The 19,970-nt window shown below is 43.5% G+C and overlaps 1 protein-coding gene across 1 annotated transcript; it reads left to right on the forward strand.

Annotated features, from left to right (window-relative positions):
* The first annotated feature begins 3,632 nt into the window (after positions 1–3,632).
* LOC112951451 (ferritin light chain-like) lies at positions 3,633–16,853 on the forward strand. Its single transcript, XM_026044148.1, has 4 exons — positions 3,633–3,705; positions 11,579–11,742; positions 13,747–13,893; positions 14,982–16,853. Exons 1-4 carry the CDS (start codon positions 3,633–3,635, stop codon positions 15,483–15,485), a joined length of 888 nt encoding a protein of 295 aa, XP_025899933.1. The 3' UTR covers positions 15,486–16,853.
* Positions 16,854–19,970: the final 3,117 nt, after the last annotated feature.

Here is a 19,970-nt window from a genome sequence, read left to right on the forward strand (position 1 = left end):
TTTTTCTAATTTTGACAAAGAAATGCCAGTAATCAGCAGTGACTTTATGCCAAGCAACAGCTGGATTTATCTCATTTAAATCTTTTCACTGAGGTTAAAAAAAAAAAAAAAGACAAACGAAATACTTTCAAACTCTACAAACTTGCGAGCTACTTTTGAGAGCTACTGCTTAGGACACGCTACCTTCTAGAGCAAATAGGTGCAAGAGATTTGGGAGGATTGACAGCTTATGTGCAAATTACTCTTGAAATGGAACTTTTTTTAAAAAARGCTTTACTCCTCAAAAGAAACCAAGAAGTTGATGTGTTATAGTCCTTCAACTGAAAATTGAAAGAGTGTGTGCAGGATGTGCCACCCCTCCAGCCTGTTCTAGTGTCACACAAGACGACAGTCACCCCAGGTTTCTCCGTACCAGTGAACAGCAAGGTGATGAAATGCAAATTGGCTCTGTACAAGYTCGCACCAACCGCAAGGAGGGCAGCGGGGTGAGCTGGGAGCTAGCAGAGCAGCATGAGGCTGAGGGAGGAGATGGCAGGAGGGAAAGAACACAACATTTGCAATTCCTCAGCCCTGTTGTGGACTTCCCAGGAAAAGGTACATCCAGCTTTAAAACAGCTCTTATGCATACTCTCTAGCAGAGGGCAAACCTGCCAACAGTACCTGAATGTGGGAGATAAACCCCCACAGCTTCTTGCATCTCTGCAGAAACCGCAGAAGASCAAAGAACTTGGTCTCGCATCCTTTCTAATAAAAGGTAGTATTTGCCCTATAGCACAGGCACACAATTCCTACCGAAGTAGCAGAGCAGAAAAAAGAAGACCCTACATGTCCACCCCCTCCCTGGATCATAGCAGTCGGCTGAAGCAGGGGAGAGATTGGGTTTTCTGCAAAGCCTGATGCTTTGAGGCAGCAGAAGGGCAGAGCTCAACTTTATCGCTGTTGGCCCCGACACAATTTACCATTTAGAAGCTAATCCTCCTCCATCCAAGAGCACAAGGCCTGCTAAAGCTCTCGTGTCCACTTCTCTGATTCTTCATTGTCCACACTGACAGAGAGAAGCTGAAGACCTAATCAGTGTGTAATTCAATCGCGGTCCAGGCGGTGTCCCAGCACAATGCTCTGCCTGTAGTGCCACGGGTTAAGTCAGCCAGCTACTGTTATGCACCGCAGCAGGTGTGAAGAATGTCACTCGGTGTAACTCTGCGTTGCCACTCTGCCGAGGTCCATTCCCGACGCTGCTTTCACTCACCACTTAATGATTGTTTTTCCTACTGTCAGCGAGCTGATATTCAGCTGTACAGTAAAGCAGCACTTTCAGGATGTTTCATCTTGAACAGGAATTCCCACTTAGCATAGCAAGGGCCTCAAACAAAGTAAATCCCTCTGTTCTCCAGATCCCCAAAACATGGATGGCTGCTAGAAAGCTCTTTATTTCCTTAACCTCAGTCCAGGCATTAGTAAGTTATGACTTACTTCACCTGAAGGGCTGTACTCTGCTGTTCGTCACTACATGCACGGTAGGCTTTGCCACACACCTTTTGGTCACGTGCAAAATCTGGCAAGGTCCTGGGTACCCAGTTCTATTTGAACAAGTGACAGACAGACTCTTCAGAATCTCTTACTCATGGGTAGGCTGTTAGAAACCTCTGGAAACCTAGAGTGGATGACTGACACAACTGCTGCTACAGGTCTCAGGTACCTCTGAAGACTGCACTGGACTTCTTACTTTTACTACACCGGTGGCAGTAGAAAGTTGCATTTCCAGTTTTCTTGATTCATGTAACAGTGCAAGGAAACTGAGGAAGAGGAGCGCAGAGACTGAAGGCAGAGGAACGCAGAGCAACACACCTGCTGCTTCAACAGAGATGAAGCAGCAAGAGACGCTGTGCAGCCCCCAGCCACGGTACTGGGGAGATGACACAGTGGGGAACTATCTGCTGAATTATCTTGCTSATAAACCCACAGCAAGACAAGTGACCTGTAAACTACTGAAAGTKCAGGGGAAAAGTGGCAGTAAATAAAAGCAGATCAAAGGACACCTTCTTTACACACAGATGTGTATCACAGTTTTAATAGTCCTAAGTGATGTTCTTTCTTGCATAACAGTGATGTGACCAAGAACTGTGAGAAAAAAAAAGGGGAGCTAAGAACCACTAATATCTACTGCATCTGTTTCCTGAACAGCCATGAGTATGTTTTCCTGGGAAGTTTCTGATGCTGCTTCTCTAATTCTTCACCTGTAATGCGGAAGTAATACAAGCAGGAAGAGCAGTCAGTGGAAGGGCTACGCTGTAACATAAATTTGAACAGCCTACAACAAAGGAACAGTTTTAGTCCTAAAGAGCTCATAACTGAAGTCATCTAGTTAACCTGATTAATCCGATAGATAAATGAAAACCAAAATAATTTTGTTGCTCCCACATATATTGCCTTGCAGCTATGTATTTTTCTGTCCAGAGTCTTTCTATGTCATTTTTAAATCCYTGAAGGCCAGGAAGAGGAGGGAGGAAGATCATCCAGCTCCCCGGCACTTGCTACAAAAAAAAAATCAAAATTTTCATTATTCAAAACATGCATCAGACCATCTGTACTTAAGATGTCTAGCAAGTCTTGCTCAGCACTGAAGCCAAGCTGCTCAYTTCAGCCATCCTTGTCCACTGTCATCACTGACGGCTGATTTCCAAACATGGCCAGACGCTGGTTTACATGGCCGAGGTCATGAGACATTCTTGCATCCTGATTCAGGATTTAGCAACGTCGTGCCAAGCCTTAGAAGCACGCAGAGCATTTGCAACTGAGCACCTGCGGAAATCSCATTTCCTGACAAAGAGAGCCCTCCAATATCCATATTTTTCTCCTGGGCTAAGACTATGGTGTAATGAAATATGGCCTAAATAATCCCTTTCATAGCTACGCAGGGGAACGTCCTTGCTCAGCATTTACCTCTCCTAATGGGCTTTAGTGGGAACTTGTTGGAGAACAGAGATATAGAGTGCAAAGCCTAGCTGATGGAATATGGCAGAAACTGTGCTCAGGGCGGGCACACAAAATAAACGTGCAGGTTACCAACCAGAGCAGCAGGAAGGACTCTGGCAACAGTGGTGAAGAAAGATCAGGGGACAGGAACCTAAAGAGTCATATAAAATATGGTGGGTGTTGTGATGGTGACATTGCGAGGCACAGGAAAAAGAGGGGGCAGTCATGAAAATAAAAAGGTAGAGAGAAACAATAGTTTCATACAGTCTTCCTGTGCCCCACTCCTCAAACTCTGGGTATTGTACCTCAACCCTCCTCCAGATGCCCCCAACTTGGCCTCCTCATCCTGTAGCTCCCTGCATTCAAATCCTCAGCCTGTCTGTGCTCTGTCCTCTTCCCTTGCTGGCTTCGGCCTTTTGAATGTGAGGCCCATGCTACCGTATCCAGCAGAGACGGAGCCTGAACACCGCTCTGCCAGGCAGCTCGCTTGAGCGTTACACCAACAGCTCCTTACATCGAACACTGCCAATTCTCCAAGTTTCTCATACACACTACCATGTACTTCAGCTGACKAGATGGGTCTGAGAGCTTGCAGGTCAAGCATTTATAACGGACCTGCTGGTCTCGAGTCATCGCTCAGTCTGGTTTTGGGAACCATGACCCTTCGCTGTGCTGTGCAGGCTCAGTGTGTGAAGGACGASAGCCACTATCCCCATTTCCACCAGGCAAGTGGGGTGATTCTACTCTGCTAACTGCTGTTTCACACTCCTCCTTGCCTTCTGCTGATGTGCTATTGCTATGGGTCCTGTCAGGGGACCTACCCCTCCTATTGGCCATGGCAGTGCACGCTCAAACAGCTGCWGGGGCTGGATGAAGCACCTGCTCTGGGCAACAGCAGCTGGAGTTCATTTTGGGTCCAAAGGGCTGGGGCCAAGCAGGCTGACCGCATGTGCACTAATCCGGTATCATCACCGCCGCCACCAACAACAGCTGCTCTTTGAAGAGGGAGGGGAAAACTATTTGGGGAGGAATCAGAGCTTTATAAAGGACAATATGGGCCAGGTCCTCAGCTGGTACAGACCCAGTTAAAGCACATATGCTTGTGAAGTTGTAAGAATCATRCTCATACACATTATTAAAAGATTTGCCCCACTCTTAGTGCTGCTTCTCTTTTCTTTTTGTTTTTCCTATCCCTCTTTGCTCTGAAACGATCTTCCTTTAAAAAGCAAAGTAAACTTGCTTGTCTCTTGCTTCSGAGCATACAGCCCAAAGTGATAGGCTGCATATACCAGACTGCCATATCCTCCTCTACACAGGCAACAAGAATGAAGCTTTTATTAGCGCCTAGATGATGTGCCCCTTGTTTCTGCTTGCCTCCCACATCACGGGCATGCGTTAATGGGACACGGGAGTTCTCACCGTGTAACATGTCAGAGGCAAACACGGTCGAGGTTCCCTCAGAGAAGCTGCTCGTCCTGAGCACCGTAAGGCCAGTGAACACATAGCCCACATAGTGTGTTATTTCAGTCAGTGGTCATGACTATGTGATTTGGGAAGAGCAAAAGAAACTGGCACAGGCATAAGCTTAGCTGCCTTCAAGGAAAATTTCTTACCTCTTTTAGCTAAAAGTTGGTTTATGACCCAAGCATATAAAACTCTTCTCTAAGTCCTTCCTAGTATACTAGTGAGAAATGCCCCTGCTTTCCTGGGGAACCATGGTACGGAAGCCTCAGACACAGAGAGTTGGCGCTTGCCTAAAGCAAAGGAGATGGCTGATTTTTTTTACTAGCACCTAAAAACAGTCCTAGCAGAAAAAGTAATATCTAATTCACAGTACTATTTACTCCTCACTCACAAGATGTGCCAATGTAAATTGTACTTGCCCATCCAAGTAAGTCCTAGACATTTCACTCTGACAACACTGAGGTACAGGCTGACAAAGCCATTTCCTTATCAGCCAAAAGATTTGCAGAACTGTGCTGAAATGTCCGTGGCTAGAGGGATATTCTCAGCTGCTGCAGTCCCACAGGTTCCCTCTGAGGCTTTAACCACAATTCCAAAGTTGAAAACTATCAAAGTATGTGTAACATATACAGAAAGCAGTATTGTCCAGTTACACACCTGTTTTGTCCACATATATGCATATATGCCTAAGGGAACTGCATAACAATCAGCATTTGCACTCTTAACTATCTGTATGGAGCAATATAGATACCTTCCTATGTGTTACATCCTTCAGAATGAAAGGAARCTGCCAGGGAGCCCTATTCTACCGCAACAGTGTATGCAGACCGGACCCTACTATGGGAGCTACTGTGCAAGAATTTTTAAAATGATATTACCCTCACCTAGAAAAGTGCTCTTTTCACAACAGTATGCTGCCTGCAACAATCTATGAAGTGCATTGTTCTGATCTAGAAACAATACAAAGGAGTAAAAAACACCCCTCGCCTCTGACRGGCACACAGCCCAGCCAGACCCTCAGAATCCTCTCTGCAGCTTGCACATTTCATGCAGACCAGCTGCACAGGATTTAATTGGGCCAGTTTGGGAGTATCAAAGCTAACTTTTTTTTTCTCTTTGCCCCAGGCAGGCGGTTAGTAGGCAGGATTTAAATCAGAGAACAAGCCGTTCTGTGAAATCTGTAAATATTCAGCACAATCTACATTTATATAAAGGATAGCAACTGTAACTAGTAGTTTTAAACTCAAAAAGTAAAACATTTCACAGCAGTATTTCTTTTGCGCAACATCAGTGTCCTAAAGACCATAATAAGTAACCTCTCAACACTATCAACTAATGTTACTGGCTGCCTTAAGTGACATGTCCCTCATGAAGTTATGAAGTTACACTTCATAATTCCAATTATGAGGGGAAGGTCGCACAGTTCCTCTGCATTAACACATTGAGTTCACAAGTGCTCTGTTCAATACTTGCAGATTCACTCAGAAGACTCTGCCTGAGGCCTACTGCCATAAACAGCCTGCACTCTAACAGCTATTGTTGTATTTAAAGCCATTAAAATGGCAACAGACAGAAAATGATAGGAAAAGGCTAATATATAGGTGGTGCACAAGTGTAGTTTGGAGCAGAGAGCAACAATAAAGGCCCATTTGGTGACCAGAGGTGGAAGATGCACTATTCATTAGGAGTTAGCATAATCTTTAAAGCATATAAATTTTGAGCAGAATTAGCCACTTCTGCTTTTTCTGATTCACCTCTACAGAATCCATATTAACACACAATTTAAAATAAACATTTAGCAGATGAATATTCATACTGTATTTTCTAAGCAAGGGCCGTGAATGACTCTTTGCTCAAAACTCATTTTTGATTCTGAGAAGGAATCAAAGAAGTTTCACTTTCAAGTGAAAACTGRGGAAAGAGCTCATTTGTGATTATTCAGTGAATAGAAAAGCTAAAACATTTTGAGTAATCTCATTCTCACCTGCAAATGTTTTTCACACCGCTCACTCCTGGGGCATCTTGGTTTCAATTTCTTTTTTATCAAGCCAAGCAAGTGCTGCCAGTCCAAATCCCAGGAGAGCCTGTATGTCAGAAGCACTGTGAGTACCTGAAAGGACCAAAGAACATATATTGTCATGAACATATAAGACAATAAATGGTTTATAGGCTTTTGTGCCTTGACTGTTGTTAAGTTCCATTAAGCTTAAGAAGCTCTGAGGATGTGCAGAGGGTATCTGCTCATGCTGACCCTGAACAGCTCTTCCAAGGGCCACATAGAGCACAGAGCTMATGTACCAAGGCTTGCACTGCCTGGCAGTCATTTCCTGTAGTCATCAATTTCACACTACAGCAAAAAAAGGAACTGCCTTTCTTAACACGTCAACTTATTCTCTCATTGGCCAGAAAACTGATGGAGATTCTTATCCTTGGCTTTGGAAAAGAAAGCAAAAGAGGAGGGTAAGAGATACAAATTATGAGAGCCTTCAGGCAGCTTGGGGTTGCACAAATCCCTCACACAACTCACTGCCTTCCTTAGAAACCTGCTTCAGTGCTGCGATTCAGTGGCTTCAATCTGCAGTAAGGGACTGGCCTTACAATGTGCCATGCAAGGACTGTAAGGACGAGCCTTAGATTTGTTGGCCTAATCTTGTTTAAATTAATCTAGAAAAAACAATTGCAAAGCTCAGAGGCAGAAAACTCCTGCCATTTTTTTATCACTTGCTCCTAAAAGCAGCCTCTTGAAAAATCAGATGGGTAGTGGCAACCGGTAGTCACTTGAGATTAACAGTCCACTTGCAGCATAAGCAGGTCTGTAAGAGAGGAATGAGRGAGTGAGAGGCCAGGTACCGCCCTGCAGCCTGTTCTGCCTGCGGCCCCTGTGGCCCCGAGGCAGGCGCTCGGGCAGGGTGCACGGACGCCTGCTCCTGAGCAGCCTCTCCCAGCCTCTCCTCAAGCCAAACCGCAGGGAGCTGCCGGAGGGCTCCCAGTGGCAGGGCTCTTAAAGACACAGATGGTGAGAACGGAYGAGGTGGCACACTGAGCGACTCGGCATGCTGAACAGCCCGGGAAACGCACGGGGAGAAGGCTACAGCAGAACTGCTCAGTGTACCCGAACTGTCAGCATTCAATACTGTTATTGCAAGGAGCGGGACGTGCTTAAGAGAAAATAAACAGACATATGGTGCTTAGATGAAAGTTTGCTGGTAGTAGCTACAGTGCAGTTTTACATGAAATTCCAGCATTAAGAACCTGCACACGCGTACAGTCACACAGGCTCAAGCACAGCCCCGTGCAGCTCGAAGAGAACAAATTCTCTGCTGACAGAAGAGTCCCACAGTGAAAGTCAGCATTAATTACGGGTAATCCAATTTGAACACTACAGAGAAAACCAGCATGAATTAGGAAGTCCTTCTAGCGCTTTGCATACAAGATTAAAGATAAGTGTTGCTTGCATTTCAGAAACTCTTAAGAGCTTGTCTTCTACATTTGTGCTTAGACACAGCGTGCCAACATGCTGTGGGCATATTATGTTTGAAGTTAAGAACAGATTTCAATAACCGTCGAAGACTTCTGTAAGTAACACGATGGTTAGTATTATCCAACATTTGGAAAGCTCCTTATGTATGGACTTCACTGAAAAAAAATCAGTTAACATATTACATATCTGTGCTATGCAGACTTGCATCCAAGAAATCTCTGGAGCTAAATGACTGGAGACACCAGTGACATCAGTGAAAGGTCACACTGCTGTCAGCTACTGATGCAAAGTGGGAAATCCAAATGATGGAAAAAGGCRTTACTGCTTCCACATCAACTGAAGAATATCCTGATATATCTCAAATAATAATGTGTGCTTTCCATATTCAAAAATATCAATGACAAAAGAAAATCTAAATTGTCTAGGAAAGTGGACAACAAAAACCTAAGCTTTGAAGTATTTGAAGCAAGTGTCAGAAAAAGACATTTTATATGTGGCTTCCAGAACTGAAATAAATGCCAGCATTTTTCATATAGGATTTTATTGTGATACTTTATTTATGTAAATGAAATATGCAGGCGTGCGTAGCCAGGGCAGGGCACAACCACACAGCAATGTTCAGTTTACGTGGGTCCAAAGAATAGGCTCCCCTGTGCTCTGTTTGGTGTCAACAAGAACTAGGTCACTGGCTTCAGAGGAGTAAAGCTCTAAATTTTACCTCTCAGAATCCTTGTTTTACATTGCTGAAACATGCCGATTTCACAGTGCTGTAAAGTGGAAATTCCCCAAACTTTTTAATTTACTCAATGACACAGAGACAGAAAGTATTTCCTAGTAAGTCCACCTCACAGCTTAGTCACATTTTGTCATCCCAGGGCCATCTCATGTTTTGTGGATGGTAACTTTTACTGCAACACAGCTGAAAAAAAAAGTTATTTTTCTATGTTTACTTAAGCTGTAACCTTCCAAATTTCAGGTTGCCTTTTTTTTTTCCCCTCTTACTTTATGAGTCATGCAGTGCAAAAAGACAAACAGCTCAGAAGTCTTGCTGGCTTTTCCTCCATGGAAAAAGGAAAGCAGAAAGAGTAGGATCAGACTGTAACAGTGAAATGATGCACCTGTTGAGAATGGCAAAGCATATGGATATATGGCTTATGTGACTTTGAGTCCAGCACTAGCAATTGTGAATTCACGGGTGCCCATATGAATAATTTTCCATTTCCTGCCACAGAGCTCAGGTTGCACTCAATTACAAAGTAAAATCATGAATGGAGAGGAAGGCTGATTTACAAGAATATGCACCATATATTTGCTTAGCTATTTATTGCTTTATTCTTCGCACAGCCCTCAGTTTTCATCACAGCTATTGACGGGCACTGAATAACCACTTAAGGAAAAAGTCTGGCATCCTTGRACATACAATTTGCAAAGCACACAAAAAATCTGCCGCGGCTAGAAAGGAGCTAACAGATGGTGGTGGCTGGACAGAAGCAACAGTCATAACTTTTGCTACCTGCGGTTGAAGGATAGAAAAGTAAACTCCAGGTTGCAACGAGCAGCTTAAAGAGCCCAATTGTAATTGACAAAGAACAAAGAAAAACTAAAATTAAAAGATTGCAAAGTGGCCTTGGCAGAAAGTATATTTTCAGATGATTGTTAAAGCCCAGTCCTCCCTGCTGAACTCTGCCAAAGATTAAAAACAAGGTGTGTGGGTGCAGACAGGGGCTGTCTGTGCAAGAAACAGTCCTTCACAGGGATTATAACATGTGTGGCTGTTTGGTGTTCTGCTCTGCTGTATCGCTTGAAATACTGTTTATGTTTTCTATCAGAATCATCCTAAACCATGAAAATTAACCAACACTCCTTTCACCAAGGCATGTGCCTAACATGCATTTAAACACTTCTGGATTATGGGAATGGGTAGGATTAACCCTGTCCCCATCCTATTTACAGACCCCTTGCTTGCAATGCGTTTGTATGGAACTGGCCACTGGGGTTTTAGGGGCTTGTGCTTGGTTTCAATTCTTGCTTCCCTCATTCAAGAACTGCTACTTTCACCCCCTTCAGCCCAACAATAGCTGTTCACGTAGGTAAGCTGTACAATACAAACTTCAAGATTTAGCGAGAGTAGGGATCTAATCCAGATTCCCCGGCTGCAAAAAAGCCACATATAGATATAGTTACCCAAGTGTGTCATAACTTTTCCAAAGCACACTGCTCGGGCGAGATACCTAAGACTTCCCCCTCACTTGGAGGCAGGTGGGAAACAATTCATCTCTTATCTTCAAACCCTCTACCCCTCACAGAGCAGCTGCACTTATCCTATGCCAAGCTAAGAAACTGAACAAGGTACCCATCTCCCAGGATACAGCTAGGAAAACCTACTCTTACAGGAAAACCAACTCTTAACACCACAACTTTTTGGAGGACAGAGGCAAATTATACTTTTGCAGGCCAGCTACAAACATGATCTTACTCTATGTAAGTATAAGAARCTCTAGGTTATTTTGTAATGGTATGTTTCCATAATAAATATTATAGTACTAATTACTTGAATTTCATTTAGTTCTGTGATTCTACGATTCGCAAAACAAAATAAATTGAACATCAYTTTCATAAAAAAGACAGTTTTGAGAAATGTACTGGGATTATGGAAATTTGGGGTCAAGTTCTGAGATCATCCATAAACTTCATTGCTGGCCTTAAGAAAAATCTGTGAGTTTTAGTTCTCGCTCACTGAAAAGGAATAATTTAGATACTGATTTCTGAAGGACCGTGTGYGATCAGGAGTTAATATGAGCACGTACGAACATGTATTCACTGATATTCTCAGAAATTACTGCTGTCAACATGAAAACCAACCTAACAAATAAAAAGCAGCTGTCATCTTTCCTATGGAGACACCAGCTAACTCGCTTTCAATTTCAAATTTTCTGGACTACACACCTACTGGGAGGTCACCGAGTACCCTGCTCATATTAGGATGTCAGTAATACACATCCATACATCACACCTGCTCAGCTTTTCCTGAGAACCACAACAAATTATCCTGTTGTAGCTGAACACTAGCAACTATTTTACTGTCTGCAATCAACACCATCCTATGAGGGGAACTAAMGAACGCTGTTTGAAACACATCTTTCCAGCAGAAGTCTCTAGTGCTATTAGAAAGTCCTTCAGAGCAGAGTCATACACAGTTGAGCAGTCTAGCACATATATTACACCTCATGAGCTTAAGCACTTACTTTAACGCTGCAAATACTTATGCTCATATTTAAATAATGTGAGCTGCTTTACTTGTCTTGTGTTTTTTAAATGAGAACTTCCCATTTTTTTTATCTTGTGCTTTTTTATCTTGTGTTTTTTAAATGAGAACTTCTGCTTTTGAAGCAGAATCTTCTCATTTAACCACAATGTGCAGAGTCAGAGGCAGGTGAAAACCGAACATTAGGGCAGGCAAAGCGCTGAGTGCCGGGAGCGGTGGAGGCGTTAGGCTGGAAACACTTAAGGTGGGCAATTTCCTGGCGTTTTCCACGGCTGCTCTCGCATGGGAAGGTGTGTCTCGCATCGGGCACTCACATCGGGTAAGGATCAGGGGGCGCGGGGCGGGCCGGGGTGCGGGGAGGCGCGCGCGCAGCGACCGTTAACGGCCGTTAGCGCGGCCCCGCGCCAAGCGGCCCCGCGGGACGCTGCCCGCCTGCCCCGCGCACCGCCCGGCCGCGGGCGGCCGCGTGCGCCAGGCCTTCCCGCCCGCCGTGGAGGAGGCGCTGTGCGGCCTCACCGGCGCCCTGCTCGAGCTCGCCTACTGCCTCCAGGCGCTGGTAAGCGGCACCGCCGCGGCCGCGGCCTCGGCCTCTGCGCGGGGGGCTGCTTGGGGCTTCGCTTGGCTTCACCCCGCGCCACAAAGCAGCGGGCGAGGGCGCCCGGCAAGGAGTCTGCGGGAGAGCCTCATCCCTGCGGGATGCCTGCTGCTTGGGGCTCCCCGATCCACAGGCAGGGCCCTCAGGCACATTTAAAAAGCACCCCAGTGTGAAACTTACCGCTTCTGGCTGCTTCTCAGCTTCTTGGAGTATATATTTAATAGCAAAGACACTAAAATTGAGAAGCAGGATTATCGGGGGCAGCACCTGCTGAGAGGCAGGGCAAGCAGAGCTCGAGTGGGGGGCCGAGCCCCTCTGATGAACCCAGGGAAAAGCTCAGTGTGCAGCAAAACCTCAACCTGTTCAGTGTGCGAATTAAAACACTGCTACTGACAGGCAGCCAGGCTACTGACTAGAAACAGACTATGGCCATCTTAAAAGCAGATAATGACTTTAACAAAACCTACCTCCATGGTTATGTAGGTGTGGAAGCTTGGCTTCCAGCAGGCTTACAGCTGGTCCCTCTGAGTGAGAGTGCTGCAAAACGTTCAGTCTTGATTCTCCTGTCAATAGAAATATGAATGAATGACTCCGGAAGACTATGCAAATTATACTGAATACTCTCAATAAACATTGCAGCGTGTGCTTTCTTTTGAACAGCATGAAGTGGGGTGTGTGTCACTGGCTTCGGGCTTGAGGTATCCCAGATGGTCATCAAAACATGAAACACAAACACATCATTATGTACATAACCTTTTCTTTTTTTTTTTTTCTCTCCTTTTAAGAGAAGGGCCACATAGGTGAAATGTAGGTATTTTATATTGGCTCACAATAATGAGGGAAGGAAGGGAAGACAGAGCTAGAGAAATTCATGATGAAACTCATGAATTCAAATTTCCTGTTTTCCCCCTCCTGGATATGCTACAGGCCAGCAGTTTAATCAGAGTCAGCACGCAGACGCTGTGCTGCTGCTGTGTGCTTGGGAACCTGTGTGCTGGTATTTTGTAGCTGTCAGTTCTAAGCATGTTCCCCGCTGCTGCCGGTGATATCAAAGTTGTGCAGAGCCCCAGCTGAACCTCTCTGCAACCTGTCGCCTTCGGGTGTTATCTGTCCCTCCAGCACCTTCTCTTTATGCTATTCTCCCTAGTGCAGGCAGGAGCTCGGCATCAGCCTGCCACACCATGCATAAAATCCATCCAGCAGAAGAGCTAACAGCTCTGTTAGCCTAGTTAATCTCCCRTTGATGGAAGCTACTTTCCCATAGAGGAAACCCAAACAAACCCTGCAAAGTCCTCTCAGGCATGAGCTGTGCCCTGCCACTGAGCTATACTGTGCACACCTTCAATATTCTTTTTGCTATAAGAATGATAGGAATAAAGGAGCTGATAAACATGTACAAAATTGTCCTTGTTTTTCTTTGGCATTTGCCTCATTCTTCTCATACCTTTAAAAGACATCTTTTCATAGGAATGCTGATCTGGAGGGATGAATCCCATGTCCTCTATTTTTCTGGCTCAACCAGCAAGACTATTCAATTTTCTAATGGAAAATAAACAAACAGAGGATTGTGCCCTTACCAGTTCCAATACCTAAAAGAGGGGAATGCTGCTGCTTGATTATAGTGGGTGGAGGATCACAGTATGTGCCTCTGTAGTTACTTTTTCTTTCCTAAATGCACGTCTCCTACGTGGTATCTTGCTAGTATGTCTCCTAATGAGAGAGAACATCAATAATAGTCACCTGCCTTAAAAGACAGAAGGTGTGCTAGTAAAAGTATACTTTTTTAATTTAGAATGATTTCATTTAGTGCAGAAGTTTGAAGGAATACAATCTGCAAAATGATTAAGCTGGTAGAGCAACTTCCTTTGGAAATGTCTCCTGAGCTCTGACTTCAGCTGCGTGCTGCTGCAAGTGTATCCCATCTTCAGCAAGCTTTAATTCTATGGTTGAATTTTATTTGCTTAGGGTGAATTTTTTGATCAGTCACACGTGGCCCTACCAAATGTTTCCAAGTTCTTTCTGCATCAAGCTATGGAGGAGAGAGAAGCTGCAGAAGCTTTGATGAAGTATCAGCAAGAAAGAGGAGGCCACTACTGTTCTAGAACCATCCAGGTGTGTAGCAAACAGCTTCCAGTCTCTTGGACTAACCAGTAGTGCTAACTGTACTTACTGTAATTACTAACTAGTAATTAGTACTAATTACTACTAACTAGTACTAGTACTAACTAGTAGTAATTACTCTAAACTCCATTATATTGTTAATACCTCAGATTTCTGCATTGAGTTCCTGTTAGATTTCTGGGTATTGTTTTTCTGTTGTATTAGTATGCATGCTTTGGTTCTTGATTATGACTCCTAGGAGCTATCAGACATGCAGGCCTAACTGTATATGATAGCAGCTCTTGCCAAAAACGATATGAACAATGGTCCCTTTTTCTTCCACTCAGCTGGAGACTGCTGTTTCCAGTGTGCTGTAATGGATTATGTGAGTCCTCTTAAACTGTTTCAGTGCTAAATCAGCCAACTTGTCTGCCTTCCCACTGAAACAAAATAGAAGTCACTGGCATCTGAGAAAGGGATAAGGAAGCGGGAGGGAGAAGCATCCAGCTGGGAGCAGTAGCTCATCTGTTAGAATGTAGCCAAGGAGAGAATTTGAACTGGGATTTGACTCGGGCTTGCAGGTATGAGAGAATAACTCAGTTACCGGTTTAAAAAAACAAACAAACAAAAAAAACACCCAACCGAAAAAACTCCCTTGTGGAAGATTATGGGACTGATTCTCCTCTGGCAAAGTAGTATTACATAATTGAATATATCAGCTTGCTGTTTCTTGGTCTATCACAGCATTTGTTCTGCTGAGAGAAGTAAAAATAAAAAAAAAAAAAATCTATCTCGAGTAACTTTTGTAAATACTCAGTTTGCATTTATAAGGATAGGTTTTCTGATTTAAGAATGTTTATCAGGCATAGCTGCTGCTTTCTATATCTTGTTCCTTAACAAGGATTTATGGGGTCTGGCACTTCTGCATGTTTACAGCCATTTACCTCAGCAAAAAGTAACGGATGCTCCAAACTGAAGGTGCTGTTGCAAAAGCCTAGCATGTTTTGTTCAGTAGACCAGTTAAGTTACTGCAAAACAACAGTGATCATGGTAAGATGAGCCTGGTGCTCTGAATAAGTTATCTCTATGTTTGTTTCTAGAAGCCGAACTGTGAGTACGCAGTCAGTCTGATGAAAGCCCTGGAACTCGCGATGCACCAGTGGAAAACTATGACGCGGTATTTTGAAGAGCTTTACGCACTCAGCCTGGAAAATGCCGACCCGCACAGTGCGAGCACTATCAAGAAGCGATTCATYGAGCCCAAAATCCGGAAGGTCAAGCTGATGGGAGATCTTCTTGCCAATGCTCGCAGGCTCGACTGTTCCCAAGATGGCAGAAACAGTCTTGGGGATTATTTCATGGACCGCTTCCAGAAAGAGTTCAGAACAGGCGTAGATCCAGAGCCTAGTAAGAGGGGTAGCCCCTGCCCACCTCTCCAGCAACGCACAGGAGCTGCAGAGGCTCTGAAGCGCCCCCAGAGAGAATCCTCCCAGCACAGGAACGGCATAGGGCCCATATATGCAACTGTGTATTGCACTGCCTCAGTGCCACAGTGCAACGATGGGACGGGAGCAAAAGTGAAGCAGGGCAGGGAGGGACTCTAACGCTATGGCTGTTAGAGCTATGGAGCAACTCCTAAGGCTCATCTCTCTAGAGTGTGACCTTGAGACCAGCACCCAGGAGACACCCTGGGTTACTCCTGTATCACTCTCCCTTCTTTACAYCTGGCCCTCACCCTCTGATGAGCCACAACTCCAAGTCTAGCCCATACAATTGTTTAAATTGTAGTGAGATTGCTAGTCACCCAGATTATTTGTATCAATCATATTCTTATCTATGCAGTTCTTACCTAGAAGATGCCTCAGTGTAGAAACTAAAAGCCTTTAGGCCTCTCTTCGGGCTTAAATGATTTGCTAGTATTAGTTAAAGCCAATTATTTTTAAGGGTGTATACAAGTATTATTACAAGTATTATAAAAATGCTTTGGTACAGGGTCACTTTTATATGGGACAAAATCCAAAGAGCAAGCTTTATATTAAATATCTTACATTAGTATGGTAACATTATGAATTTTTTAAAAGACTTATTTTAAAGCAAGATGGATTTCTTGTCTGCTTTCTGTCATAGTAGCAACTTAAATAACTGATTTATAAGTAAATGAATTAACTTTTTTTTTTTTTTGGTATACTCCTTCACTAGGAAGGATACTAACTTTCTCAAGGTGGGAACAAGATAAGATTGTATTTCACTGCAGTTACTTACCTTGTTGCCTTTTGTAATAATCAAAAAGAGGATGAGCTATAAATCAGGGGTTCTCAGCTGTGGCCTTCACAGTTTCTATTTTACAAATACAGTCCTCAAAGGCTAGATAGTCCTCAAAGGTCCAGATACAGCCTGGGACAGTTACCTTAATTACCACACAAATGCTGTTTGGGCTGCATATGGTATGGGCTTACTGTGGTGGTAGATGACTACTGGTAATTTAGTGCCAGATCTCTGTATCTTGGCCCCAGGTGGATGAATAACATCCTAGGGAAAGTGCAGCACACTTGGCTAAAAGTGCATTACAAACGTGGCCTCCTGTGAATTTTGCATTTCAACTGGGGTGTGTGTGGCGGGGGGAAGTCATTGACACGATCGCCCTCACAACTCTTGCTTTAGCCAGCTGGGTTAAAGTTCAGGGGAGTCTAAATTCCTTCGAGCCAGCCCCTGCAGGAGTTCCTCTCTCTACCCTGACTAACAAGGTCACCTAGAAGAACAACTGACTAAATCAGCTGTCTGGAACTAGGTTTCTAAGTCAGTTATGTAGCACAGCTTTTAGGCAAGTGGCRTGTGCTCCAGTGAAAGATCAACACAAGTTCTTATGTTATACTATAACCAATAGTCTGATTGCTAAATTTGAAAATAAATTCAGTTCAACATAAAAAAATCTGCATTCTATTTACCATACCYGCATACTAATATTCTTCTCCGAGACATTTTGCAAATGTATATAAACTGCACCATTATCAGGAAACTTGCACGAGACAAATGGAGATAAACGTGGCAGAAAACTTGATTAACGTAAACACCCTTCCCTGAAACACTTGAAGTCAATTTGAATTCTACACATAGCTGCATGTAAGTGCTTATTTCTGTGCAACTGCATTAGCCCACCTACTTTCTGTAGGTTTTGTAATTCAAGACATGCAACTAAAATTCAGATGGTTTCCTAATCCCTTTCTGTTAATGATTCAGCTTTATTAGTGTGGGTGTGGATGGAGGAAATGGCATTACAACTTTCCCTATACAGTCCTAAAAAATAAACTGCATTGTGCCATAAAAATGGTTTGAAGSATTTCTAGCAACATCCTGGATTTGCCTGTGTTGTGGATGACTGGATTAGTTTAAAAGTTATTTCCATCTGGGCAAGGTTCCAGCACTCATCCTCATACTGACCATACCTTATTCAACAATTAGTTCCACTGACTCTAACTCAAYGTGAATAAGAGCAATGGAATCCACCCTTCTTGGTATTAAAATATATTTAGTATGAATGGAACAAAAATACTTGATGAATAATAAACTAATGCACTATATAAAAAAAAAAAATCAATTCCTACAACTGCCTTGTATGCTGGTAGCTTTTAACTTTCTGAAATGTAGGTAGAGTCTCTTCCACAGTTTCTTGCATGCATGCTGCCTCTTTCTTTACCTAACAGAAATCCAACACAACAGAGTCCAACATTTAAACTTTATAATGCAATACTTACTTGTCATTTCTTTCTCTTTCGAATAGTGCCAAGCATGTTCCTCAAAGAATCGCTCCTCTCATCTTCACGGCCAAAGGCGTCAGCACGTTCTCAGAATTTTAAGTCATTTCTCACRTTTCCAAAGTACCTTCTGGGCCCTCCACCTAGAGAAATAATTGCATTACTTTCAGATAGAGAAACTCACAATCTGTTATATTCCCAATCTTTATCCTCTCAAAAGGAAAATTAAATCAGCTAGTATAAATGACTGTAAGYTCTTGTCCATACGCTGCTTCTGGTGAGGGTGTGACCTCTAAGAGTTTGCTACCCATACCTGCAACACTGTGTATAGGAGGAGTGTCCCAATCTGCTCCGCAGGATATGAAGCACAGGCTGCTTCCCCTCTCCCAGCTTCCCCTGAAAAGAAGAAGATGAAGGATGCAATGCGTAACAGGCATATGGCACCACTTAATATAACTAAGAATTTGCTTCCTCTGCGGACTGCTTGCTCATGCACCCTCCCCGGCATGTGTAAATCCAAAACAATGCCCAGTCCATACAGACCCTGCATCTGTGAGGCTAAAAGAGCAAAGAAAGACCAGTACCAAAATACAGCATCCAATCTGAATGATCTAGAGAGACCTGATCTCTATTGAAATGATCAGTAAATAGCCAGGGTGTCTTCTAGACAGTGACTGGGAATCGTGTATTTCTAAATGCTGCCACAAGCACGACATAGTGTTGAAAAGAAAGCACCCTAGTTGCTGTCTAGTCTCAAAACGAGGAATCCWTAAAAATCTCTAAGTGAAGGTTGTGCTGTCCTTCATCCCCTCCACTATGGGCACCCCAAGTTGAAAAGAACATCTGAGGATTTTTTGTTCTTTGCAAAGACTCTCTCAGACTCACCACAATGCAAGATCTTTCTGGACAAGCCCATTCTTGAGAAGAACACTGGAAAGTGAATGCWAATTTTAGTGGCCATTAGTGGGGGACCAGTCATCCAAAGCACCTTTAGCGCAAGAGCATTCCACGTGTACTTCACCATCCTGTCACGGCACCCTTCTGACTTTTTCACCTCGATGACAAACTGAGATATTGCTTTTACTGGACACATATGTGCTGCCACAGGTTGAAAGAAGAAAGTCCCCAGTGCAGCAGATTGCATTGCACTGGCAATTATCTGAGCGCTCTCGTGTCACTTGTCCAAGTCCCGACACTTGTTACTGCCTTATGCAAGGCAACCACTATTTGCACAAGTCAAACATAACCTCAAAACACACTTAAAGTAGCAGAATATGCTGCAACAAATCTACGTGATGTAGACATCATGTAGATTTACCACAAACGAAACAACTAAGTTGCAGAGACCAAACATCTTCAGCCAAGTAACATGCCAGCACCAAAACCAAGCCTCGATCGCCCAGTTTACATGTGTACCTGCTACAGCACACAACCGTTCCTCCTTCAGAAAATTGCATTATTTTCAACATAAAATGTTTTTAGCRTTATTTTAGCTGTTCCAGTGGTGTTTTTTCAAAACAGAAAAGTCTGTTCATTCCTTCTGGATCAAAGGAGCTCTGTAATAACAAGAGTGTTTCCACTACTTGCTACTCTGCCTCTCAGAAACAGCTGGGAGATACATGTCTAAATGTGTTAGGGTGGTCAATAGCGGGTCTCCTTGGGACRTATCACATTTCGGCGCTGGATACCGTGAAAGAACAAAGTTGTACGCAGTCCAAAATACCTACTTTCTTGTTTAAACAAAAACTTGATCTTTTGGGGGTAATGACAGAATGTGACTAATAGCTGTTATCTTTGTCTGCATTGGAAGACATGTAAGTAAGCAGAAAATGGGGAGTGCAAATTAGGAACTCCTGCAGAAACCCAACTGTGTAACTACCAAATCGCCCACGTGACAATAACCCGCCTGAAGAGTCGCAGGACCCAAAGACTAGGCCACCGACTGACACGCTACCCTTACCGAGTCTCTCAATCCACCCTTTATCCCACCAAAGACAGAGCTTTTTGATTTGAAATGAGACAGATTTCTACCTGCACATATAACTGCAGAGGGGAGATTAACTTCACCTCGTGGCAGATAAAAGTCCCCCTACTTTAATCRTTAAATCAATCAAGTCACATAGCAGAGCCGCTGAATGCTTCTGTATCCCCCACTTCCCCCCAAAAAAAGTTAAATTTCTCAGCTCAAACAATATTCCAAAAACAGAGTAAATACTTAAATATTCTACTGAGAAACATTAAAAAAAAAAAAAAAACCCGAAGGGAACCCCAAAAAAAAAAAAAAAAAAAAAAAAAAAAAAAAAAAAAAAAAAAAAAAAAAAGCAAAAAAAAAAAGCA

The sequence above is a fragment of the Nothoprocta perdicaria genome, unplaced genomic scaffold, assembly GCF_003342845.1.
Source record: "Nothoprocta perdicaria isolate Ctin4 unplaced genomic scaffold, notPer1 scaffold_350, whole genome shotgun sequence".
NCBI lineage: Eukaryota > Metazoa > Chordata > Aves > Tinamiformes > Tinamidae > Nothoprocta > Nothoprocta perdicaria.